Source organism: Lygodium microphyllum, chromosome 14, assembly GCF_053477565.2.
Source record: "Lygodium microphyllum isolate KBCC chromosome 14, Lygodium_microphyllum_v1.1.10, whole genome shotgun sequence".
NCBI lineage: Eukaryota > Viridiplantae > Streptophyta > Polypodiopsida > Schizaeales > Lygodiaceae > Lygodium > Lygodium microphyllum.
In genome coordinates, this window is record NC_141148.1 from 132,931,136 (window position 1) to 132,957,102 (window position 25,967).

At 43.3% G+C, this 25,967-nt stretch overlaps 1 protein-coding gene across 1 annotated transcript in view; it reads right to left on the reverse strand.

Moving 5' to 3' along the window:
- Positions 1 to 1,298: 1,298 nt before the first annotated feature.
- TIC21 (translocon at inner membrane of chloroplasts 21) overlaps positions 1,299 to 25,967 on the reverse strand; it is an 87,196-nt gene continuing 62,527 nt past the window's right edge. The window contains exons 2-4 of the mRNA XM_087693400.1: positions 4,268 to 4,525; positions 3,960 to 4,163; positions 1,299 to 1,854 (exon numbers count right to left, since the gene is read on the reverse strand). Of these exons, the coding sequence (XP_087549526.1) occupies positions 1,738 to 1,854; positions 3,960 to 4,163; positions 4,268 to 4,525 (579 nt within the window). The 3' untranslated portion in view covers positions 1,299 to 1,737. The remainder of the gene's footprint in view (positions 1,855 to 3,959; positions 4,164 to 4,267; positions 4,526 to 25,967) is intronic.

Consider the following 25,967-nt stretch of genomic DNA (forward strand, 5'->3'; position numbering starts at 1 on the left):
CCTTTCTTACATCATGGCTTAGGTCACGACAAATAGTGCTTTGCAAGCTTCTATATAGATTCAACCACAATATGTGGTTCTTTTACTATTAATATTTACCTTCTACTTAGATGCTTAGCAAGATCTTTCTATTGACTAGTTGTCCACTTTTGTAATGATTATTGTCTCCTATTTTCAAGCACTACATTCTATTCACATCATTCAATTGTTCACAATTGTATGAGTTCGTATTAAATCCGCCCATATGATGTTTCTCCCTCCTAAGAATTTAAGCACATTCCATTCCTATCCATTGTGATTTTGAATGCTAACTACATCGCCAAGTTGATAAGCAAACTATGTATGATGAAAAGTCATTATGTTTTCCTATCCAAGGGCAATCTTCCTTTGAAAGATCAAAATGCCATATTGTTGTTTTTTTTTAATCTAGGGAGCTTCTACCACATACAACCTTCATCTAGATTTAGAAACAAGGCAAAACTCCAATGTCCATGGTTAAATTTTCTTTGAACATGCCAAGTGATCCATTTCTAGAGTTACATCAATGTTCACTAAAGCAATGAATATTTGATGATTGCTTATAATACAAAGTTTGCCTCTTTGTATCAAGCACGTATTTCCACGCAACATGAAGTTGCACACACCTTTGTTAGCATATACACATGTTGTCACAGCAAAGCCATGACAAGGTGATTCTTCTTTCAAAAATTAACCCTAGTTTAACTTAAGGGGACCTACTTTCATGAAAGCATGTTAATAATAAAAAACCAATGCCCCTCTCAAGGTTGTCTAATGGCATCCGATTAGTACGGTCTCATACTAGTACAGTCTCATACTAGTATGATACTAATCAGACTAATAAATCTTGGGGCTAGGTTCGATTTAAAAAATTGTATACATAATTTTCATGCCTATACTTAATGTTGGGACTCAAATTAATACAAAAATTTAGAGACTTTATACCAAGAGTTTATATATTAAGAGCTTGAGGATAGAGAGGATGGCCAATGGAGAGCTTGGAAGTGGAGGTAGGGTTCAGGTATGGCAAAGGAGAGCTTGAGGGAGTAAATGCAAAACAGCTGATGCATTTTACTAAATGCAGTAATTAATGCTGAGGCATTCAGGTCGACAGGCTGCAATTTGGGGATGCGTAGATCTATAAAATCTCTTGTACACCTTAAAAAGAAGATCTGCATGGAAAACAAGTTGATAAAGGACGGGCTTGAACATAGGTCAGTAAGCACCCAAACTAGTAAGGCAGTTCTTTTAAAGCAGCTCAACATAGAACTATAGATCCATTAGTTTCATATGAAATTTATTAAAATGGCCTCACTTCTTTTTACAAAAGACCTGATATTCCAATGGGGACGTGGATGTTCATGTGCCAATCCAAATGGCACATGAACAAAATGCCATAGCTTCAGCCAACCAGACAATGTCTACTATGTGGAAATTTATCAGTTCAAGCAGTTCCCATAGTACAATCATGCACATCCAAACACATTCAATAGTATACTAGCTGAGGGGAAAGCTACATGAGAAAACTCACTAAACTGAAGCTGATTTTGCTCCCAAGTTATCATTAAAAGGCATCCACGTAATACACTTGACGCCTCAAATAATCCTTTGTAGGCATATATCTGGCCTGAAGTAGACCAAGCATTCTGCTAGTGCTCTTGTTCTAGTTAAGCTTTTGATTTGAACCGTAGATCTGCATCTTTCAGCACACAAAGTCCATTAAACTACCTTGGGAATAACACTATCAGGTGGTGGTTGAGCCACAGTCACAGAACGAAGAAGCTCCAAAGAAAATAGCAATCCCAAATAGTGTGAGAGTACTGTATTTGCAGATGCCTGTAAACAAACAGATTGCAATCAATGTTCTCAAGCCTTATCACAGCCATAACATCTCTCTCTCTAATCTATTAGTTTTAAATACATTATGGTGTTGAATTGCATTGTCCTTGTCAACTTAGTAGCAGTGCCTAACTCTTGAAATAGAGTGTCTATTAATGACATACAATCAGATTAATTACCTAGAATTTGATAGTGATTCTGCCACACCAGATTACTGAACCACCTAACTAGAAAGGATGCTTTATGTGAGAAACAACGTCAATAATTAACAAACCTGTCTTTTGTGGGGTTGATGATAAGTGGCTCAAACTAGTCATTTAAGCATAATCGATATGACAATTTTCTCAACACACTCTTTGATGTTGAGATATTGTATTCAGCTGCATTTCGTCTCTGAACCATCTTAGCCTATTGAGCACCCTATTTAAGCACACTAATGCACCTTAAGTAACTCCCATGTTTGATCTATCTATCGGACATATTAGTACATTAAATTTATCCCCACATCATTTGTGATTGCTCCTTCGCTTTTTCATTGTCTGCAGTGATAGTGCTGTTTTGTGTTTTCTTTCATGGTATTAGAGCACAGGTTTTGAAATAGGGTGTCTATTAATAACATACAATCAGATTAATTACCTAGATTTTGATAGTGATTCTGCCACACCGGATTATCGAACCACCTAACTAGAAAGGATGTCTTATGTAAGAAACAACGTCAATAATAAACAAACCTGTCTTTTGTGGGGTTGATGATAAGTGGCTCGAACTAGTCATTTAAGCATAATCGATATGACAATTTTCTCAACAAACTCTTTGATGTTGAGTATCGTATTCAGCTGCATTTTGTCTTTGACCCATCTTAGCCTTTTGAGCACCCCTATGTCAAAAGATGACATACCAGCGAGACAGTAGGGTTTGCGGGGAGGAACATAGAGTGAACTCGGCAAACATGGAGAAGAGAAGAGAAGAGAGAAGAAACTCTGATGAATGGAATGATGAAGTTCTAAATCATGGAGTAAATGTCATACAAGGGAACAAGGGTGCCGTAGCACAAGGAAGATGATGAAGACAACCACAAACCACAATGTCCTCCTAAAGGGGTGTGAGGGCAGTGGAGAGGCTGGAGAGAAGAGGTGACAGACTGAATGAATCAGCCGTGAGGAATGAATGAGAGAGTGGCCTATAAATGGACACAGTCTAGGATGGCGCCCCTTTTTGGGGCTGCAAACCCTAAACGCAAAACGCAAAAATGCAAAAACACAAACCACAGGTGAAGGGTGAAGGGTTTCTCAACACCCTATTTGGGCACACTAATGCACTTCAAGTGACTCCGATGTTGGTCTATCTATTGGACATATTTGTACACACAATTTATCCCCACATCATTTGTGATTGATCGCTTTTTCATTGTCTGCAGTGATGGTGCTGTTTTGTATTTTCTTTCATGGTATTAGAGCACAGGTCCATCAATTGTGAAGATTATCACAACAATGGCACCGTCTCAGGAGAAACTACTAATAAAGAGTTGTGCAACTATAGCACAACAAGGACTTGCTGGATTGTCCAGATCAAGACAAATCTGACTGCTAATTGTTAGCAATAGAGCTATCAATTGCATATAAAATGAAAACTGACAAAATCTTCATACAGTGACCAGTCTTCGTTGCCATTGCAAGAATCAACTGTTAAAGGGTTTAAGAGTCTAATCACTCTGCACCCAACAGTTGATGGTGACATGAATTTTTTAAAGAGCATATAATTAGCAAGTATTATCATGCGAAGATATGCTTCCATTCTAGTCCCAATCTGTTATCCAAGGCCATGTTTGATCCACCATAATATGCTGACATAACGTTATTTTTACTTATCCCTGGGGCCAATAATCTCATGCATACGAACATGACACTCTACAAAGATCAAAACTCAGCAAATTTAACCAACATCGTTGACAATCCTTTCTAATTAGATAATGTCGATGACAACTCATCCATACTATGAGTCTAGAAGAAAATAGAGACATATATAGTAAAACCTTAACTGTCTATCCTAATTATAGCCCAACATTATTCCTTCATTATTAAACAGCAGGTCTGGTGGCATACCTGTACTAAGAAAACATCAAGAGCCAACACTGGGCTGTAACCTGCAGGAGCCCCCTGCAAGAATGGACTCGCTGTGGAGGTAAGAGCTTTAGCCACCAGAGTCCCTACTGTAGCCTGCATGCCTAAGAGTGTTAGGCCCATCCCCAGAAGATTTATAATTATACCAGTGCGTAGGTTCTTCACAACTTCAGCCCTTGGAGGAGCCTGTTAGAAAAAGAGAGTAATACTTAGACATAATATATGATTCCCCAAGGAAATTCCAAATTTGCATTTTGATAAGAAAAGGCATAACATTTCTTTAGTATTACCTTCTTGAGATCATTTACAGTACTGCGGAGTTTTTCGGCTAGCCTTATATATCCAAATGACCAAAAGACGGACAGAAAAGCAGCTGTAATTCCTCCTGCAGTTGAGTAAAAAGTAGCTTGCGAAGTAGGTGTTCCACTTATTGCAACAGAGAAGGCTAAAATAACAGCGGAAACAACAGTGCAGACCAGTTGACTCCAGAAACCAAGTGATCCAAGACGCCGAAAATACCTTGCTAGAGACTCCAATCGCTTGGCAACCTAGAGTGAATAAATGTCATTAATCAAATCCACATCTCCAGAATAATAACCTTTAAATTTAAAAGGATCATCAGTGCTGAAATGTGTAAAAGTGAAGAATTTCTTCAAGAATAAGGTAAGCAAATAAAGCCTATACAGGATAGAGATTTGAATTCTGCTGATTAGCAACAGGAGTTGATTGCAAACCGCAACATCCTAACCACTGAACCAAATCACATGCTTTGTGACAAAGCCCTTGGGATTTCTAAAAGGATACCTTGTACAGTTTGAAATGTTTAACGTTGCACCTGCCCAATCCTCCTCTCAATCTATACCTACTTGATTCAAAAACACTAAAAAACTTCATTGGCAATAAAAACATCAGCAAAAGGTGGAATGTTAGAAGCGCTTGCATCAACAGCATGATCCAACTTAAGGATAGGCATATATGATGTATACAATATTCAATCAATCTTGAAGTCATTCATCTTCTTCATCAAATAATTCCTCCAAGACGCCTTCCCATGTTGGTCCTGTCCAAGTGCAGTGAATGCGGAAGCATATGGACAAGACTGAAAGCAAAGTGAACACACATGATCTATAGGGGTGTGTGGAATGGCTGAAACATCTCCCTGATTCAAAAAGAGAATTTTTTGTCACTGGAAAATGAAAATGCTAGTTCTATCAAATATGTATCTAGAGAGAAAGGGGGAGAGAAAAGAGACAAAAGAACGCAGAAATCTGCAATCAATGAATGCTGAAATGAAGATGGCAGGTATACATGGCTGTAGACGTATCTCCTCCAGCCTTCACCAGCACCTAAAGCAAGTGAGGAGGGCAGGCTGCCAACTAGGCCTAAATAGGAGGAAATAATGCAACCGGCTAGCGAAAATCTGACCGACCTGATCAAAAATCTGCCGACTGCAGCACAAATGAATAAAATAATCAATGATCAGTCCTCCGGCTGCCACATGGCATCATTGGCTCCCTCACAAACTGCCCATACAATGTCCGCTGAAAATGCCCACTAATTGGTAGGAATAATGAATAATGCCCTCCGAGAGTACCTCCAAGAGAGTTGACTACACCAATGGTAACTTGAGAAATGCTAGTCCAAGGGATGACTAATCTCTGACACCCCCTCTCAGATCCTCGACTATGTCAGAGTGCAGCGGTGCGGAAGCGTAGGACTGAGAGAGAGAGAACGCAGAGAGAGAAGGGAGAGAAGGAGACAGTGTACACTGAAGATCTGCTGTATAAAGAATGCTGAATACAAAGATATACACGGGCGCAGTGCGCTGGACTGCGTGTCTCCACCTCGACGATGCGACCTGCTGTCCACCTCGAAGTCTGCTGCAGTCTGCACTGTCTGCTGTCTGAAATCTGCGAACAGAGACAGAGATCTGCACGGCACCGGTCTGTAATCTGCGACAGAGAATGATCGGGAGACTGCTGAAAAACGTCAGCAATAAATAGGCGAAAAACTGCCTGGAATGGGGCTCAAAAATGGGGCGCAGCCTGGTAAAAGTGGCTGCAGGCAGTCGGACTGCCTCGGACTGCCACGTGGCAGTCCGACTGCACAGTCAGTGCTGCTGGTCCGACTGCTGCAGCTGGACAGGCTATGATCTCTGACACCCCCTCTCAGAGCCTGGACAGGGCAGAAGCCTGAGGGATCTGGAATGTTGCCGAAGTAGAGCCTGAGGAAGCGCCTTCGTAAACAAATCCGCAAGATTATCCTCCGTCTTGCAATACTCCACAGTGATGGTCTCATCCAAAAGCTTTTCTCGGATGAAGTGGTACTGGATCTCAATGTGCTTCGTCCGGGCATGAAAAACAGGGTTCCTTGCCAAGGCAATGCAACTCTCATTGTCACATCGCAGCAATGTAGGACGAGTTTGGGGGCACCCAAGCTCCTCCAACAGTCTCCGAAGCCACACAACCTCGCATGTGGTGGAAGACGCGGCCCGATACTCCGCCTCAGTAGACGAAAGGGCTACCGTGGGCTGCTTCTTGCTACTCCAAGAAATAACACCTGCACCCAAAGTAAAACAGTAACCTGTTGTAGACCGCCTGTGGTCCACGTCACCGGCCCAATCCGAGTCGCTCCAACCTGCAAGTACAAGATCTAACCCATCTGTCCCTGCGGGGTAATGAATCCCCAAACCAGACGTCCCCCTCAGATACCGAAGTATCCTCTGAGCAGCCTGCCAATGCACCGTCTTAGGTTCACTCATGAACCCTGCCAAGAGCCCAACAGCAAAACATAGATCAACCCTAGTGTTAAGAAGCCAAATCAAAGACCCTATCAACTGTCGATAGCGGGAAGCATCCGCCAAAGGAGAAGCTGAGTGGGAAGTGGCCTTCCAGTTCGGATCCATAGGAGTAGAGAGGGCCCGACAATCTTCCATCTCAAAAGACACCAAGAGCTCCTGTACATATCTCTGTTGGGAGAGAAAGATCCCCCTCGGAGACTGAAAAATCTCATGTCCTAAAAAGAAATGGAGTAGCCCCAAATCCGTCATCTCGAACGTCCGATGTAAAGCTGACTTTGTCTCCTGGACCTGCTGTGCATCATCACCTGTGACAATCAAATCATCAACATATAATACAAACAGCACACAACCATCCTCGGAAGTGTGAACATACAGCTGCGGATCGGCCTTGGACCGCCGATATTCCAACTGAGTCTGGAGGAACGAATCAATCTTCTCGTTCCAAGCTCGCGGGGCCTGCTTGAGACCATACAGGGCCTTCTTCAACCTGTAGACTTTCCCGTCCGAAGAACCAAAGCCAGGAGGCTGCTCAACGTAGATCTCCTCCTTCAAATCACCATTCAGGAAGGCCGACTTCACATCCAGCTGATAAACAGGCCATCTCCTATGGCCAGCCAAAGCAAGAACAGCTCTAATGGTTGCCATACGAGCTGTAGGGGCAAAGGTGTCATGACAGTCAATCCCTGGGCGCTGGGCAAAACCCTTAGCAACAAGGCGAGCCTTGTGTTTATCCAAAGTACCATCACTGAGATATTTGGTCTTGAAGACCCACTTGACTCCAATCACCTTCTTCTTCGGGGGGCGTGGCACAAGTGACCAAGTGCCATTCCTCTCAATAGCCTCCAACTCAGCTTCCATAGCTTTCTTCCATGGGGCGGACTGTAAAGCCTCCTTCATGGAGGTGGGCTCTCGATCCTGCATAACTCGGGACATCAAACAATAATTGGAGCACACAAGCTCCGAAGAATGCGCCTGGTGCCTCCGTGACCACCGCGGACCATCCTGCGGTCCCCACTCCTCAGGAACCCCCTCGATCCCTGAATCACGGAGTGTGTCACGGGCCCAGCGAGAAGGCCGAACCTCCCCTCGTCGTTCTCCATCAGTAGAAGACTCTGGAATGTCCACCGGTGGTAACTCCTCAGAAGGATCCGGTGGAACAGTAGACTCTGTGTCAGAAACAGAATCATAATCAAACGGCACAGGCTCCAGTGGAACTGTAGAAGGAGCCAAACTCTCCCCTGGATCTCCAAGAACGGGATGCTCCTCACCCGTTGAAGAAGCCGGAACCTCCACAAACCGCACATCACGGCTAGTATATACATCCCGCTTGACGGGATCATAGAGTCGGTAGCCTTGGGACTGGGAGCTGTAGCCAACAAATACCTGTTTGCGGGAAGCCGCTTCGAATTTGTCACGATGAGCTTTGGGAATGTGAACATAGGCATCACACCCAAAGACCCGAAAGTAAGAAACATCTGGCTTCGACCCAAAATACGCCTCAAATGGAGTCATCCCTTCCACGGCCAAAGTAGGAGATCGATTAAGAATATGGACTGTAGTAGCCACAGCCTCGGCCCACAGAACCTGGGGGGTCTGTCGGTGCTCCATCATGGTGCGCGCCATCTCGATCACACTGCGGTTCTTCCGTTCGAGAATACCATTTTCTTGTGGAGTATTCGTATTAGCAAACTCCTGGTGAATTCCTCTATCTGCACAAAACCGAGCAAATTCATTAGAGACAAATTCACCTCCCTTGTCGGATCGCAAGGTCTTCAACTTCCAGCCTGATCGGTTCTCCTCAAAGAGAAGCCAATCCTTGAAGTGCGAGAAAGCTTCTGATTTTAGTGCCAAAAAGTAGGCCCATGTCATCCTGCTATAGTCATCCACGATCAACATGAAGTACGAGCTCCCACGCAGGGACTCATTCCTCATAGGGCCACATAGATCCGTAGATACTAACTCCATCGGTGAAGTAGACCGCCGCGAAGCGGTGTAGGGAATGGCATCCCTATGCTGCTTCCCCCTTATGCAGGAGACACATGGCTGCTGGCTCACCACTATATCCGGCAACCCTCAAACAAGCTGTCCCCGTGACGCCTTCCGAAGATAGTCATAGTTCAGGTGACCAAACCTAGCATGCCATAATTCAGACTGTGACTGTGAGGTAAGAAGAAGAGTAGAGAGGGCAGTGGAAGACTTCAGTTTGTAAATGCCGTTCTCCTCATATCCAGATAATAGAACCTTCCTCGATTCACGATCAAGGACTCGCACTGTAGAACTGTCAAACTCCACCAGAAGACCAAGAGAGCAAATCTTATGGACTGAAAGGAGATGGTACCCCAATCCTGGTACATGAAAAACCTCTGAAGTATGGGTGCCACCTCGTCCATCCGGAATAAGCTGCATCTTACCCCGACCTGCAATAGAAACTGAAGAGCTGTCTCCAATGAGAACCTGCCCACGCGAAGGTCGCAGCTGGGCAACACCATCTGATGAAGGAGTCATGTGCCGTGAGGCACCACTATCAATAATCCACTCTCGAGATTGGGAAGCCGCCATCGCAGCACCAGAAGCATTCGGTGAAGCGTCCTCAATGACAACTAGATGTAGAAATGCAGCTGATGACGGTGCAGCCACTGCTCCAGAATCCTTGGTTTCCTTCTTCTTGGTGTCCTTCGAGTCTTTGTCAGGGCAATCCTTCTTCCAATGGCCAGTCTTTCCACAAATATGGCATGTGGAGTCTTTGTCCTTGTCCTTCTCCTTGTCCTTCTTGGACTTGTTATCCCCCTTCTTCTTCTTTTGGTCCTTCCCCTTCTTCTGAGAGGCTTGACCTGTCAACGCCTCCGTCTTGGAAGCATTCTGTCCCTTTAACTGTTCCTCTTGGTCCAAGACCATAGGAACCAACTCCTCCCACCGAAGAGTAGACTCTCGCCCCGAAGCAATAAGGGCAGAGTAAAATGTACCGAATCGTGGCGGCAACTGGGACAAGAGTGTAATCGCCATGTCTTCGGAGGAGATCGGCTTCCCCGCATTCTGAACCTGCATCTGTAGCTGCCTTAGCTTGTTAATGTGTTCCCTTAGCGAAGAAGACTTATTGACGGACAAGGTCCGCATCTGTACCTCCAAAGAAACCCTCTTCATCAGGGTCATCCGATTGTACATTTGATCAAGCTCTAGCCATATCTCACGAGCCACCGTCAAGTGCTCGATGTGAGCGATCACGGCTGTAGTGCATGATAGAAAGAGAAAGGATCGAATCCTGGCATTCAGTTTGTCCCAATGAGACTGGGCCCTGGCCAACTCCGCACGAGCATCGGAAGAGAGTTTGGACTCATCTCTTACCGAAGGCCGGTCAATATCTTCCTGTACCAACTCCGCCAAATCATAGGACTCCAGAATGGCCAACATCATAACGCGCCAAATGCGGTAGTTGTCGCCGTCGAGCTTCTGATCTGTAGGAAGAGCCGGTAGGACAGGCACCTTCCGGTCCATAATCGCCTGGAACTCCAAGTCCATCTCTGTAGACATCTTCACCTGCAATGCCTTCTCAAACGCAAAAGCAGCCCCCTCTGACTGGGTAAACTCAGCCTGCTAAGGCTCTTCTGCGTCCCGAAGCTTCTTCACCCGCCGGAGGCGATGAAAAAGCAAAACCTGCACTTTTAGGTTGAAAACTCAAACTTTCTCCGCGTCAAACAGCAGTAAACAGCAGCAAATCCACCACCTGTACTCCTTTCCTGTGCGCCCACACTCGTTTCAGCCTTGTTCCAAGGCGCAGCCCTCCTGTCTGCCCTTAAACGCAAAAAAACGCAAATTTGTGTCACGATGGAAACTCCTCTTCAGGTTGATTCTGCGCTCAGTCAGCCCTCAAACACTGCTCTGATACCATGTCAAAGTGCAGCGGTGCGGAAGCGTAGGACTGAGAGAGAGAGAACGCAGAGAGAGAAGGGAGAGAAGGAGACAGTGTACACTGAAGATCTGCTGTATAAAGAATGCTGAATACAAAGATATACACGGGCGCAGTGCGCTGGACTGCGTGTCTCCACCTCGACGATGCGACCTGCTGTCCACCTCGAAGTCTGCTGCAGTCTGCACTGTCTGCTGTCTGAAATCTGCGAACAGAGACAGAGATCTGCACGGCACCGGTCTGTAATCTGCGACAGAGAATGATCGGGAGACTGCTGAAAAACGTCAGCAATAAATAGGCGAAAAACTGCCTGGAATGGGGCTCAAAACTGGGGCGCAGCCTGGTAAAAGTGGCTGCAGGCAGTCGGACTGCCACGTGGCAGTCCGACTGCACAGTCCGACTGTGCAGCAGTGCTGCTGGTCCGACTGCTGCAGCTGGACAGGCTATGATCTCTGACAGACTAGCCATAAGGCTCAAGGATCTGGAGTGTTGTTGGAGAAGAAGCTAAGGAAGCACCTGCATAAACAAATTTGCGAGATTATCCTCTGTCTTGCAATAAACCACATCAATGGTCTCATCCAGGATCTTCTCCCAAATGAAATGGTACTGAATCTCAATGTGCTTCAACCTAGCATGAGACACTAGGTTCTGTGCCAAAGCAAGACAACTCTCATTGTCGCAATGAAGTGTCATAGGACTTGTCTAAGGACAGCTAAGCTCTCCTACTAACCTCCGAAGCCATACCCTCTCGCGTCTAGTAGAAGATACTGCTGAATACTCTATCTTTGTGGAAGAAAAGGCAACAATGAGCTACTTCTTGCTACTCCATGAGAAAACACCTGCACCCAAAGTAAAACAATATCCTGCCGTTGACCTCCGTCAATCAACATCTCTGGCCCCGATCTAAATCCATCCAATCTATAAGAACCAATAGTGAATCTCCAGTACCTACTAGATAATGAATACCAAGATCAAGGGTTCCCCTTAGGAACCACAAAATCCTCATAGTAGCTTGCCAATGTACCATCTTGGGTTCACTCATGAACCTAGCCAATAGACCTACAAGAAAGCACAAATCAACCTGAGTGTTAAGAAGCTACATTAAGGACCCAATCAACTGCCTGTAGTGGGTAACATCCGCCATCGAAGAATCTACATGGACCATAGCCTTCTAGTTCGGATCCATAGGAGTAAAAATGGCTTCACATCCCTCCATCTCAAACATGGCCAAAAGTATCTACACATATCACTGCTAGGAGATGAAAATCCCCCTCATGGGCTAGTAAATCTCATGGCCTAAAAAGAAATTAAGAAGGCCCATATCCGTCATCTCCAACACCTCGTGTAGTGCCGCCTTAATCTCCTTGATCTTCTGGGCATGATCACCTATCAAAATAAGATCATCCACATAAAGAACAAACAACACATGCCCTCCAACTGATTTCTCACAGCCTCGGCCCAAAAACACTAAGGTGTCTGTCTATACTCCATCATGAGTCAATCACACTTTTATTCTTCCCCTCCAATAGGTCATGTTCTAGAGGTACATTTGTGTTTACTAACTCTTGATCATAGAAACAGGGAACGGCCGTTCTAGCCTGTAGGAACGGCCTAACGCGTTCCAAACCCTCCAAGGAGGTGAAACGGCCAGGGAACGTTCCCTGCCATTCCCAAGGCCGTTCCCTACCATTCCCTGTTTGGAACAGTCGTTCCAAGCCTGTTGACTGAAAATTGACGTTTTTTTCCCTCTTTTTTTTTTGCTTGGGTCACAGTCCTACCACATATTCACCCATCTCCATTGCCCAATGTGCACACACTAATCTCTCTCTCTCTCTCTCTCTCTCTCTCTCTCTCTCTCTCTCTCGGGTTAAAGATTCAAAGTGTCAAGACAACCCACAAGCTGATTAGGAGTCCATGCAAAGTTCAAATTTGATGCATTATCAACTCTTGCAAATTAGAATCAAATTTCAGCCGATCCTCAATTCCAAGGTATTCATCCATTTATATTGTCTAATTTCAAGGGAAATTGGGATAATTGGGGCAATTCAAGGCAATCTGGAGCTATGGGGATAATCGAGTCAATTTTGGGCATTTGGGTAATTTCAAGCATTGACGGGTATTGGGCCAATTAGAGGGACATTTTTTGGGGCAATTTGGGTCATGCATGGCATATTTGGGGCACTTAAGACATGTGTCGTTCCCCCCGTTCCCGTTCCCCGACCTTGGACGTTCTCCCCGTTCCAGGGGGTCTCGTTCCCGTTCCCGTTCCCCTTTCCAGGTAACTATGCTCTTGATGGATACCACGATCTACACAAAGTCTAGCAAGCTCATTAGAAACAAATCTCCTCCCCTATCTAATCATAATGTCTCCGGTTTCCGACCTTATCAATGCTCCTTAAAGAGTAACCAATCCTTGAAGTGGAAGAAAACATCCAACTTCAGCTACAAAAAATAAGCCCATGTCATCCAGCTGAAAACGTCCACAATCAACATCAAATACAAGCTCCCCTTAAGACACTTAATCCTCATAGGTCCATATAGATCAGTAGAAACAAGCTCCAACGGTGATGAAAACTGCCTCAAAGCATTACTGGGAATGGCATCATGATGTTGTTTTCTACGAAAGCAAGATACACACACTTGTTGACTCACCACAATGTCCAGCATAACTCGAATAAGCTGTCCCCTACAAGCCTTCCAAAGGTAATCATAATTTAGGTGGCCAAACTAAGCATGCCAAACCTCGAACTATGTCTAATAGGGAATGTCATGAGGAAATGTATTTTTGAAACCTCACTTAACATATGGATTAATTTTTAATCATATGGTTAAGTAAACGTAGCACATGTGAGGTGTAACTACGGTTAGAGTAAATTTACAAGCCTAAGTCCCTAGGAAATCACGGGATGTCAAAGACAAAAGTTGCTATAAGTTTTTCCGCATAGATACTTGGTGGTATCTGGTGCCAATTGTTGGACTAGGTCATTCATTTGGCCATAAGTATTAGTAAGTGATGGTAGAAAAGTGGTGTTTAATGTTATCTAACACCAATTTGATGGTCAAAGATGACGCAAAGACACTTGGAAAAGAAAATTTCCCAACCAATTTAATTATTGGCCAATTAGATTATTTTTCTAGGCACCAAAACAATTATTAGATTAATTTTCAGTATTTAAAATGTAAATTTTAATATTTAATTATGGATGATCGTGAAAAAACCATTTGACAAGACTGCCACTTGTCAAAAATACCCATGCAAGATTGAAAAACGTATTTAAAGGCTAAAGAGAGGCATTTTTAGTACATTTAGCTTGCAAGAGAGAGAAAGGAGACGCTATTAATTTGATCTACATCCATTGGAGAACTTTCGGAAACAGCCAGGGGCAAGAGAAGATCAATCAAGAACAAGTAACAACATCTACAGGTTACTGAGACAGGGCAGCAGCAATAAATGACTGATTTTCTTCAATTCTTGAAAAAAAGTCTGAATTTTCTCTCTCCTCAGCATTCCCTCTGATATCCCAACCTTTCTATAGCCTTGCTCCGAAGATTACAACATAAAGATCACCAAAGGCAAAGAAATTTCAGATTTCTTTCTTGTAAATCCTAATATGCAACAGAAATTAAAGTTTAAAAGCAGCTTTGAGAAACGTGCCAAAAATTGGAAGCTCCAAGACTTGGATTTAACAAGGCTGAAGCTGTTTTCAGTCAAATTCAAGTGGAGGAACCAGTAAATCTATGAGTTTGGGGCATTTTTCATCTCCATCAAAGCAGGTAAAGGCCAATTGATTGCCCAAATCAATGTACAAATAAGTTAAATAAATACCAAAAGGGGCGTCAATTTTGGAGCCAACATGTTAGAAGTGGATGCAGTAAAAAAGCGTGTGGAAAACTACTGTAATAGACCATTGTACATAAGAGAGAACAAAAAAAGAGAGAAACACTACAAAAGAAAAGAACGCTACACAAGAAACTCAGAAGCAAAGAGATACTCAATAAATGGAATCCGTATACCAAGATATGAGACACTACAAAAAAAATGTGAGTCAATGGCTATGAAGGCACGGGCACCTGCTCCTCTCTCTCCACCAGAACCAATCAAGTGATGAATAATCATAATAATGAATGTAGAGGAGAAGTCAGAATAAATAGGCAAAAATAATGCCATAAATCATGTCAAGTTATCCAACAATAAATGCTAAAATAACCACCATAAAAAGCCAAGAAAAATGGCTAAATAATCACGATAATATCCTGGTTCCCTAAGCCCGCTGATATGCATAGACTCAACCATGAACTGATATATCTACTAACACCCTCTCTCAGATCATGGGTGATCTCATACAATACAATATACAATGATAAGGTCTCATCATAGTATATACAACAAGAACCACCAAAGTAAAACCATGGATACCCAAGCAATGGGTGCGCAAGCCAACACCAAGGTGCCTCGAAGAGAACCTAATGTCGATGTTGATATCAATTGTATCAACTCACGAAAATAGAGAAAAATCATAGCAACTTTCAATATCTGTCAACAATGTCTCGCGGTAACATACAAGACCTTCTTGTCAAAAATGCCTCTAAACATATGTAACCATGGATTCCCCGTCTTTGGCTAGACTGCCAAAGTGTCCGCTCATGTGAAGCTCAGACTAGCAACCAAGTCCACTCACTCTCACAGAAGTAGCTCATCATGAACTTCGATGTCAATCCCGACTCCAAGATTTTAACCTACCAAACTTTGGTCAATGTGTCAAGGAAACCCCTCTCCGGAACCTGTGCCCTTGTATACATATATAGATGAGATTCACCTATCCCATCTCACCACCCTCTCATGTTGAGATATTGGCAGTCATACCCAGCTTAGCCTCTTTGTATGGAGCAGTGTGAGCTCAAGATGAAAAATCCCATATGCATAGTGGTAGAAAATGCAATCCAGTCTATCCCTATAAAGACTTGTACTTGCCCTCTTTTTTAATGCAATGTCATAGTACTTTTGTCCTTCCAGTAAAATGTCTATATCATTGTCAACACACAAGCTTGTGTTTATGAGTCCAAGTCTCAATCTTGGAATATAATTCACTTGTGTGACAGTCAATCTTAACGTCTATGCCCTCATGAGCTCACTCTTTCTCTTTCAATCTCCATAGCCATGTCCTAGATTCATGTATTTTCACATCTCACACTTCCTCTTTGGCACTAGAGAGTTGTGAGGGATGACCCCATCACTTGTACTAGCAGCCTGGAAGAAAGGCCTCTACAACCAACGCCAAGGCCACATAGATGGAGCCTAAACCTGGACCTGGAGAAGAGGAAGACTCGCCGAGAGTCATCACCTGTCGTCACCGTCTACACTAGCTCTTGTCGTAAAGCTGCTAATATCCTATAGTCCTTTGGGAGGTGTCCCTTCTTGTCACAATAATAGCATTGAGACTTCTTCTACCGTCTAGCACCCCACTTTGAAAATGAAACCTCTGAAGTACCAAGAGATAGCATCCTCACAAAAATCTAAAGTTGAACACAACAACTCTCCAATATAACACTCGTAGATAAGTAAAGAATATTTGCATGCTAACCATCAGGAGGAGATACCGAAGGAGCCATGATGAAAGAGATACAAAGAAGATGAAGAAAAACAAGGGATCTTTAGAGAGAAAAGTATGCCAAAATACAGACTCACAAGGATTGCACGTGTTCCAAGCAGTAAAGAAAGCATATAGAGAAAAGATCCACAATAACCAAAGTGTAGTGATGAGAACATGACAACTGGATGGACATGAACCCTCTCTAAAGCTGAGCAGTGTACTACAAAGTCAGAAGACGGACCAAAAAGAACCAAAACCAGCCTGAAAATACTGTTGCCCAGCCCTACACAAGAGCAAACGGCCAAAACGCAGGTGCTAAGCAGTAAAACGCAGGCAGCAAACACCAAAACACAGATTTGGAAGGGTCAAGAACAGGTCCCCAGCCCTCTAACAAGCCCAAAAAGCTGACAACGACAATGGTAATCTACAATACATTGAGAAAATAGCCGAAAATGATCAGAAGATGGTCGCTCAGCCTGGAAATCAGTTACAGCAGTCAGAACAGGTCCAGTCAGCAAATGAAAAGTCAAAACTTAGACCTGCAACAGTGTAAAACAGTAGCAGGAACAATGATCCTGTGCTCCTAATACCATGTCAGAAGTGGATGCAGTGATGGAAGCGCATGGAAGACTGTTGTAATAGACTGTTGTACACAAGAAACAAAGAAAAAAGAAAGAGAAACATTGCAAAAGAAAAAAACACTGCACAAGAAACTCAGAAGCAAAGAGATACTTGGAAAATGGAATCCATATAACAAGATATGAAACAGTATAGAACCAATGTGAGTGAGCTGTGAAGGCATGGGCACCTGCTTCTCTCCCTCCACCAGAACCAATTAGGTGATGAATGATCATAATAATGAATGTGGAGGAGAAGCCTAAATAAATAGGTAAAAATAATGACATAAATCATGTCAGGTCGGCCAGCAATAAATGCTGAAATGACCATCATAAAATGCCAAGAAAAATGCCTAAATAATCACAATAATATCTTGGTGCCTTAGCCCACTAACATGCACAGACTCAACCATGAACTAACATATCTACTAACACAATAGGGTGTCGATTGTCCAAGATTGTAAGTTAATTTGCATTTCTCAGTTTTGTAATAAATGTTGATGCTGTAACTAGGTTGTAATCAAGGAATTACCACATATTGACAGAAGGAAGGCTGGTTTCAAGTAAGAAGAAGAGAAATCGAGGCAAAAGAGACCGTAGCTTGTAGATTCCGTTCTCCTTGTAACTGGAAGTACGTACCTGTCTTGATCCACGATTAAGGATCTGAAAGGAGTCCTCATCAAACTCAACCAAGAGGCTGAGGGCACAAATCCTGTGTACCAAAAGCAAACGGTAACCCAAGCATGGCACATAAAGCACCTCTAAAGTATGGGCATCACCCTACCCATCTAGGATAAGTTGCATTTTATCCCTCCCCTAAATAGGGACAGAAGAGCTATCGTCAATGAGAATCCAACATCTGATGAGGGGGCAACCACCGCTCCTGAATCCTTTGAAGAATTCTCCTCCTTGTCCTTCTTCTCCTTGTGAGGTCAATCTTTCTTCTAGTGACCTCTCTTGCCACAAATGTAACAAGTGGAATCCTTCTCTTTGTCCTTCTTCGATTTGTTCTTCTCCTTTTGGTCCTTCCCCTTCTTCTAAGAGGACTAACCTGTCAATGTCTCAGATTTGGAAGCATTAATTATGTCCTTTCAATTGCTCCTCCCAGTCCAAAAACATAGGAATCAACTCTTCCCAACAAAGAGTCTCTGACCACCCTAAAGCATTCAAGGTGGAGTAAAATACACTAAATCGGGGTGGTAATTGAGAAAGAAGAGTTATCGCCATGTCCTCCGAGGTAATCACCTTCCCTACGTTCTCAACTTGCATCTACAATTTCCAAAGCTTATTAACGTGCTCTTGCATAGAAGAAAACTTGTTAGGACTCAAAAGTCCTCACTTAAACCTCCAGAGACACCCGCACTTCATCACGGTCATCTGATTGTACATCTAATCAAGCTCCATCCATATATCCCGAGCCACAAGCAAGTACTCAACATGAGCAATGATGGCTGGAGTGCAGGAGAGGAAGGGAAAAAAACAGATACGAGTATTCAGTTTATCCCAATGTGCTTGTACCTTTATCAGCTCAACTTTCTCATCTGAAGAAAGTATGGAGGCATCACGAGTTGTAAGACAGTCTATAGCCTCGGTCACAAGCTTCGCCCAATCACAAGACTCCAAGATGACAAGCATCATTACACACCATATGCAGTAATTCTCCCCATCAAGCTTTTGATCTAAAGGAAAAGCCAATAATACAAGGACCTTAAGGTCCATAGTATCCTAAAACTTCGCATCAATTTCAATCAACATTGTGAATAGAACGACTTGCACAAAAACAACAGCAGTCCACCCTCTAACTCTGCGCACGGTGTTGGTGTCTACAAGGGCATTCTCCGCTCGTCCTCAAAGAGTTTCACCCACTAGAGGCAATGAAAACTGCACCAAAAGACTGAAACCGCAAAGTCCTTGTCAAACTCAATTGTCAAACCAAGAGCACAAAACTTGCTCACTGAAAGGAGATGGTATCTTAAACTCGGCACATAGAGAGTCTCTGATGTGTGGGCACCACCCTGTCCATCTGAATCAATTGCATATCACCTTTGCCTTTGATTGGAAACAAAGAGCTGTCACCTATGAGTATTTACCCATGAATCAAATGCATACAAGTAATACTATTTAAAGAAGTCATGGGGCAAGAAGTGCCACTATCCACAATCCACTCATGAGCCTATGGGGCCAACATTATTGCATCAGTGACCATCCAAGGACTATCCTCAATTACCTCCAAATGGAGAAAGGCCACCAATGAAGGAGTAGTCACCACTCCTAAGTCCTTTGTAATCTTCTCCTTCTGGGTGTCCTTATCCTTGTCGGGGCAATCCTTCTTCCAATAACCTATCTTCCGATAGACATGGCAAGTAGAGTCCTTGGATTATCTTGCTTGGTCTTCTCATCCTTCTTCTTGTTGTTGTTCTTCCCCTTCTGTTGAGAAGATTGATCTATCAACACCTCCAACTTGGGAGCGTTCTGACCTTTGAGTTGTTTCTCTTGGTCCAAGACCATCAAAACCAACTCCTCCCACTTAGGTTTCTATCTGCCCTGATGCAATTCAACCTAGAATAGAATGCACTAAATTAAGGCACTATCTATGAAAGACGAGTTATCATTATGTCCTTCAAAGTAATCACCTTCACTGTAGGAATCGATTAGGCACGGAGATCGAGGCAAACAGTCGTTACGCGCAGTCAAAGAGAGTGTGGGAGAGCAGAGTAGAGAGTGAACACGTTTTTTCGATACAATTACGAGTGTACCACTTTAGGTTTTTAGATAGATATATGTATGAAAGTACAATGTGCTAAGGGTGTATTCACACCCGCGAACATATAAAAGGCACGATGGCCCTTTATTCCCAACAACCTCCCACCTAAAGGCAATGTGCCTTAAGAGGAGAAAAGAATCAGCTAAGTCTAGGTATGTACAAAGCTAAAATAAATATATCTATCCAACTCCCATTATCTGTCAACAATGCGCAAACCGCTCTGCTGGAAGACCCTTCGTGAGAAGGTCTGCAGGATTATCATCTGTATGCACTTTGACAAGCTCAATGCTCTTGATGTCAAGTACATCTCTAATGAAGTGGTACTTCGCCTGTATATGCTTTGTCTTTGTATGAAAGACAAGATTCTGTGCTAGCATGATAGCACTCTGACTATTACAATGGAGAACAGGTAACTCTGAGATGCCAAGTTCTCCCACCAGACGTGAAAGCCATAAAGCCTCCTTGCATGCCTCAGTGGCAGCCACATACTCTGCATCTATAGTAGACAATGCAACACACTTTTGTAGCTTGGAGATCCAAGAGATTGCTCTTCCTATGAAAGTAAACACATACCCAGAAGTGAACTTCCTGCAGTCTACATGACCAAACCAGCATAGTCTGCATCCGTAAAGCCAACAACAGATGCCTTCTACTTTCCAAAGCAGATGCATGATTCCTTTGTGCCTTTGAAGTATCTCATAATACCTTTCACTGCATCCCAATGCTTCTTGCCTAGGGTTGCCGTGTATCTGCTAACCACTCCCACTGCAAAGGCAATGTCAGGACGTGTAGCAACCATAGCATACATCAAACTGCCAACAACTGAAGCATATGATATCTTGGCCATTTCAGCCTTCTCATCATCAGATGTAGAGCTGTCCTTTGCACTGAGTTTCACATATGGAGGCAATGGAACCCCAATTGTTTTCCTCCCCTCCATATTGAAACGCTGCAAAACTTTGGAGATATACTCCTGCTCAGATAGATAGAGTAAGCCTTTCAATCTATCTCGAAGTATTCCCATGCCAAGAATGTGACTTGCATCACCCAGATCCTTCATGTCAAAGCTGCCATGAAGACTTTGCTTTAATGAATCAAAGGCATGAGTATCCCTGCCAGCAATCAGCATGTCATCAACATACAAAACCAAGATAATCAAGCTACCATCTTCTACCTTCTTGGTGTACAAGCAGTGATCCACTTGACTTCTATGAAAGCCTTGGGACTACATGAATGTATCAAACTTATGATACCATTCTCTTGGTGTTGTTTCAGCCCATACAAACTCCTTTTGAGTTTACATACCATTTTTTCTTTCCCTTGTTCAACAAACCCTTCAGGCTACTGCATATATAGGTCTTCATACAGATCACCATGTAAAAATGCATTCTTTACATCCATTTGTACGAGTTCCATATCTTCAACTGCAACCAAGCCCAAAATGGTTCTCAATGTAGTCATCTTGACTACAGGAGAGAAAATCTCATCAAAGTCAATTCCATGCTCTTGCTTGTACCCCTTTGCAACCAATCTTGCTTTGTACTTTGGTGAGCAACCAGAAGTGACCTTCATCTTGTAAACCCATTTGCATGGAACGGTTTTCTGCCCTTTAGGCAATTGCACCAAGTCCCAAGTGCCATTTTTTTCAAGAGATTCCACTCTGACAGCATGGCTTTATACCATTTCTTGATGTCCTGTCTGTCCATTACTTCCTTGAAGCAAGACAGTTCACCACAGTCTGTCAACATGACATACTCAGCCACATTAATTGCACCAGGAACAAACCTATCAGGTTGTCTAGTAGCCCAAAATGATCTCCTAACCCAATGGTCATTGTTTGCTGGCTGTTCCTGCAAATTTCCATTTTCAGCATGCTGTCCTGGCATTTCAGCCTGCAAATCCACATTAACAGCTTGCTGTCCTGGCTATTCCTGCACATGGAATGGCTCATTTTCATGGGCAATAGCTGGCTGATCATTTCCAGCATCATTTCCCGCATTCACAGGTTCATTTACAGCAGCTATTTGCTGCTGTACAGCAGGCACATTTTGCTGTCCAAAAGGTATTTCTGCCCGGAATACAACCCTACGGACCTCCTCAGTCTTTTCGGGCTGTTTGTGCATGTGATCTTCCCGGAAGACAGCGTCATTGTTGCATACTACTTTCCTTTTCTCAAGATCCCACAATTTATACCCCATTTCACCCTCGTCACCATATCCTAGGAAAATGCATTTATAGGACTTTGGCTCAAGTTTGCTGTGGTTTTTCTTTACGAATGTGCACAAAAGCCTCGCAACCAAACACTTTCACATGAGCATATGAAGGTGGCTTGCCCGACCACGCTTCTTGGGAACTTCCCCCCCCCCCCCAAAAGACCTGTTTGGTGACCGAATAATCAAGTGAACGGCTGTCATAACAGCCTCTGCCCAAAAACCATGGGGTAATGCAGCATGAGACAGCATCGTACGGACCTTATCCTGTATAGTCCAATTCATACGCTCTGAAACTCCATTTTGGGATGGATTATGAGGGGCAATGAGCTCCCCCTTTATAACTTTGCTGTCACAAAATGCCTTAAAAGCCTTGGACACATATTCCCCACCATTGTCAAAGCGAAGACACTTAAGTGTCTTATCTATCTGATTTTCAGCCAATGCCAAGAATTTTTTAAACTTGTCAAGCACTTTATCCTTGCTACGAATAGGGTAAACCCATACTTTTTATGTAGCATCATCGACAAAGGTGACAAAATATTTCTTTCCCCCTAAAGATAATCCTGGCATTTGACATACATCTGAATGTACTAACTCTAGAGGAGAAGATTTCAAAGAAAGAGACTTTTTGTGAGATGTCTATGCATGTTTGCTATAAATGCAACGATCACAATGCTCAAAATCAGCATAACGAAAACAAGGCAAGTAACCCAAATGAGAAAGCACTTTCATTCCTGTTTGACTCATGTGTCCCAACCGGCCATGCCACAAAGAAACGCTTGGCTACTCAGCCATGGCAACAACATGGTCACACACACTAGATACATGAAGTGGATACAGAGTATCACTCTTGTAACCTCTGGCAATAACCCTAGATCCCTTACAAATATTCCATTTTCCATCACCAAAGGTGGTATAAAAACCATCATCATCTAGCTGCCCTGTGCTAATCAAGCTCTTTTTGAGCTGAGGTACATGCCGTACATGCTGAAGTGTAAAGACAAAGCCATGCTGAAACTGTAACTGCACACTGCCAATACCTGCAATCTCACATGCATAGTTATCCCCAAGATGGACAACACCATGTTGACACACTGTATAGGCGGAAAACCACTCACGATGAGGGGTGACATGAAAGGAAGCACATGAATCAAGAATCCAGGTATGCATGTCATTATCTGTATCTACAAGTAAAGCATGTGCACCAAAATGTGAAGAGACAAAGAGTACATCACTCCCACTGTCACTGTCATGAGTGACTACATTCACCTCTTCAATTTTTACACTGCTCTTCTTAGGCTGATTGTCCTTTTTTTCTTCCTTGCAATCATCTATCTTCTTGCCTTTTCCTTTCTCTTTCTTCCATTTGTAGCAGTCACGTTTAAAGTGACCCTTATTGCCACAATGATGGCATTCAACATCTTTGCCACGTGACAATAAGGCATCAGAAATTGATAGCTCTATGGTTGAGCGTGCAAGCTCATTCAACTCATCCCAATCATCGTGATCCATGTCCGCAGGCTTTGCCCCTTTGGTTTTGATCGGCTTTGCCTGCTTCTTTTGTAACAGGATATTGTAGCATTGCTTTTGCCAAACTGCAAAATTGTGTGCGCCTTCAAGGTTCTTTATGTGCATTAGATTATTGCTTCATTGCTGCCAGCCATGATTTTCAGCCCAAATGTGACCAAAAAACCAGTCAATGCAGGCCCAAACTATCACCCGAGTGACCAAGGTACAAACGAGTACCAATCAGCAAAATGACCACGCAGAAGTACAGATTTCAGATCTGTAATTAAATTTTCAGAAGCGCCAAAACAAGTGCTACAACATTATCCAACTGATTACAGCTGTTCCAAGGGCATGTGCATCACATTACATGAGAAATCCCAAAATTTCAGCTGCAATTTCTGTTGTACATGTACCTACGAGCATAAAATTTGACACGAACGGTCAAAAGCCCCAAAATTTTGTGCTCAAAGCGTCAAACACACACCTGCATTTCCTCTGTCATGCATAGGACTGTCCAATTTTGCCAAAATAAAGCAATTTCAGCAAAAGCCCCAAATTTTACCAAGTGTTGATGTCCAAATTGCGCAGAATTCAACCTGCATGTACATAAAATGACCAAATGCTACACAAATTTTGCCCAAATCACAAAAGCCCCAAATTGCACAGGGTCCAATGTGCCTCAATATCGAGAAATTGGATTAATTTCAGCCCAATTTGTGCATGTACATGAAAAGCCCCAAATGTCGAGGACAAAATGTCACAAATTCCCGCAATTTCTGAGACAAATTTGCTTGTCCTGCATCAAATTTCCCAAATCTGGAAAAGCCCCAAAATTCTAGGCCAAATGTTGAGAAATTTCACTCAAATGAGCAAAATTTCAACAATTTTGGTGAAATCCCCAATTCGAATGTGCGCAATGTCTGCAGTTCCAATGCAAATGCCTCAATTTTTCACAAACAATGCTCAATCTAGCGAAGCCCCAACTTTCTAGGCCAAAATTGCACAAATTTGAGATTTTGTGCTTACACGCACGAAACCCTGTCAATGGGTATAAGCAATTTTCCCACCAAAAAAAAACCAAAAAAAAAAAAAAAATTTTGAAAAGTTCTGACGGGTCCATTGACCCACCAAGCGTCGCCGTGAGCCTGGAACCCCGCTGGCTGGTCGCGTTCGTCAGCACCCGCTGCAGTCGCGTAGCGTGACGGCTTGTCCTCATGCAGCCCGACCATCACACCGCCTGTTACACGCAACCTGACTGCTGGTCGTCACCAGTTTGCAACGTCGCCTACAGAAGTCGCACATGTACTGCCCGATGGTCGAACGTCAGCCGCACATGTACTGCCCGATGGTCGAACGTCAGCTGCAATCCGTCACGCCCACTGGTCGTCAGTCTGAACCAGTAGACTACTGCTCCCGTTGTTGCCTAGTCTCCACCAATCATTTAGGCTCGTTGCGACTGACTGCTACCTACCGCTGCCCACTGCCTGCGCGTCACGTCGGTGACTCCTGCTCACCTTTCCTGTTCGAACTCCGAGAGGCACAAACGCCTCAACCTCAGCTCTGATACCAGTTTGTAGGAATTGATTAGGCACGGAGATCGAGGCAGACAATCGTTACGCGCAGTGAGAGAGAGAAAGAGAGTGCGAGAGAGGAGAGTAGAGAGTGAACACGTTTTTTCAGTACAATGACGAGTGTACCACTTTAGGTTTTTAGATAGATATATGTATGAAAGTACAATGTGCTAATGGTGTGTTCACACCCGTGCACATATAAAAGGCACGATGGCCCTTTATTCCCAACATTCCCTACTTTCCAGACCTACATCTGCAATTGCCAAAGCTTATTGACATACTCCTGCATAGAAAGAGACTTGTTCGGACTCAAAGTTAGCATCTAAAACTCCAAAGACACTTGCTTCATAACAGTCATCTGATTGTACATTTGATCCTACTCTAGCCATATCTCTTGAGCCACAATCAAATGCTTGATGTGAGCAATAACAACTAGAGTATAAGATAGACAGAGGAAAGAATAGTCGTGGGCATTCAGATTATCCTAATGTACCTGTATCTTGAGCAACTCATCTTTGTCATCTAAAGAAAGCTTGGAGGCATCACATGTTGTAAGACGATATATAGCCTCGATCACAAGCTCTACCAAATCAAGGACTCTAGGATAGCAAGCATCATTACTCACTAAATACATTAATTCTCCCCATCGAGCCTATGATCTGAAGGAAGAGCCGGTAACATAAGAACCTTACAATCCATAATAGCCTAAAACTACATGTTGATCTCAGTAGAGTGCCAGGAGGACGCGAATTTTTATTGATTTGCTTAGCATTTGATGAAAAGTTAATCAAATGTGCAAATGTGACTTGACGTGTACCTAATTGTGACTTGCACACATGAGCTACATGTCAATTATTTCCCAATATGGAACTCAAGACCCTGAGATATCAAATGGTACGAAAAGCAAAAGTTGTAATAAGTTATGTGTGATAGATACTAGGTGATACCTAATGTAAAAGATGCTACTAGGCAAAAGTACTAGGTGGCACTAGGTGATACTAGGTGGTACTAGGAAACAATT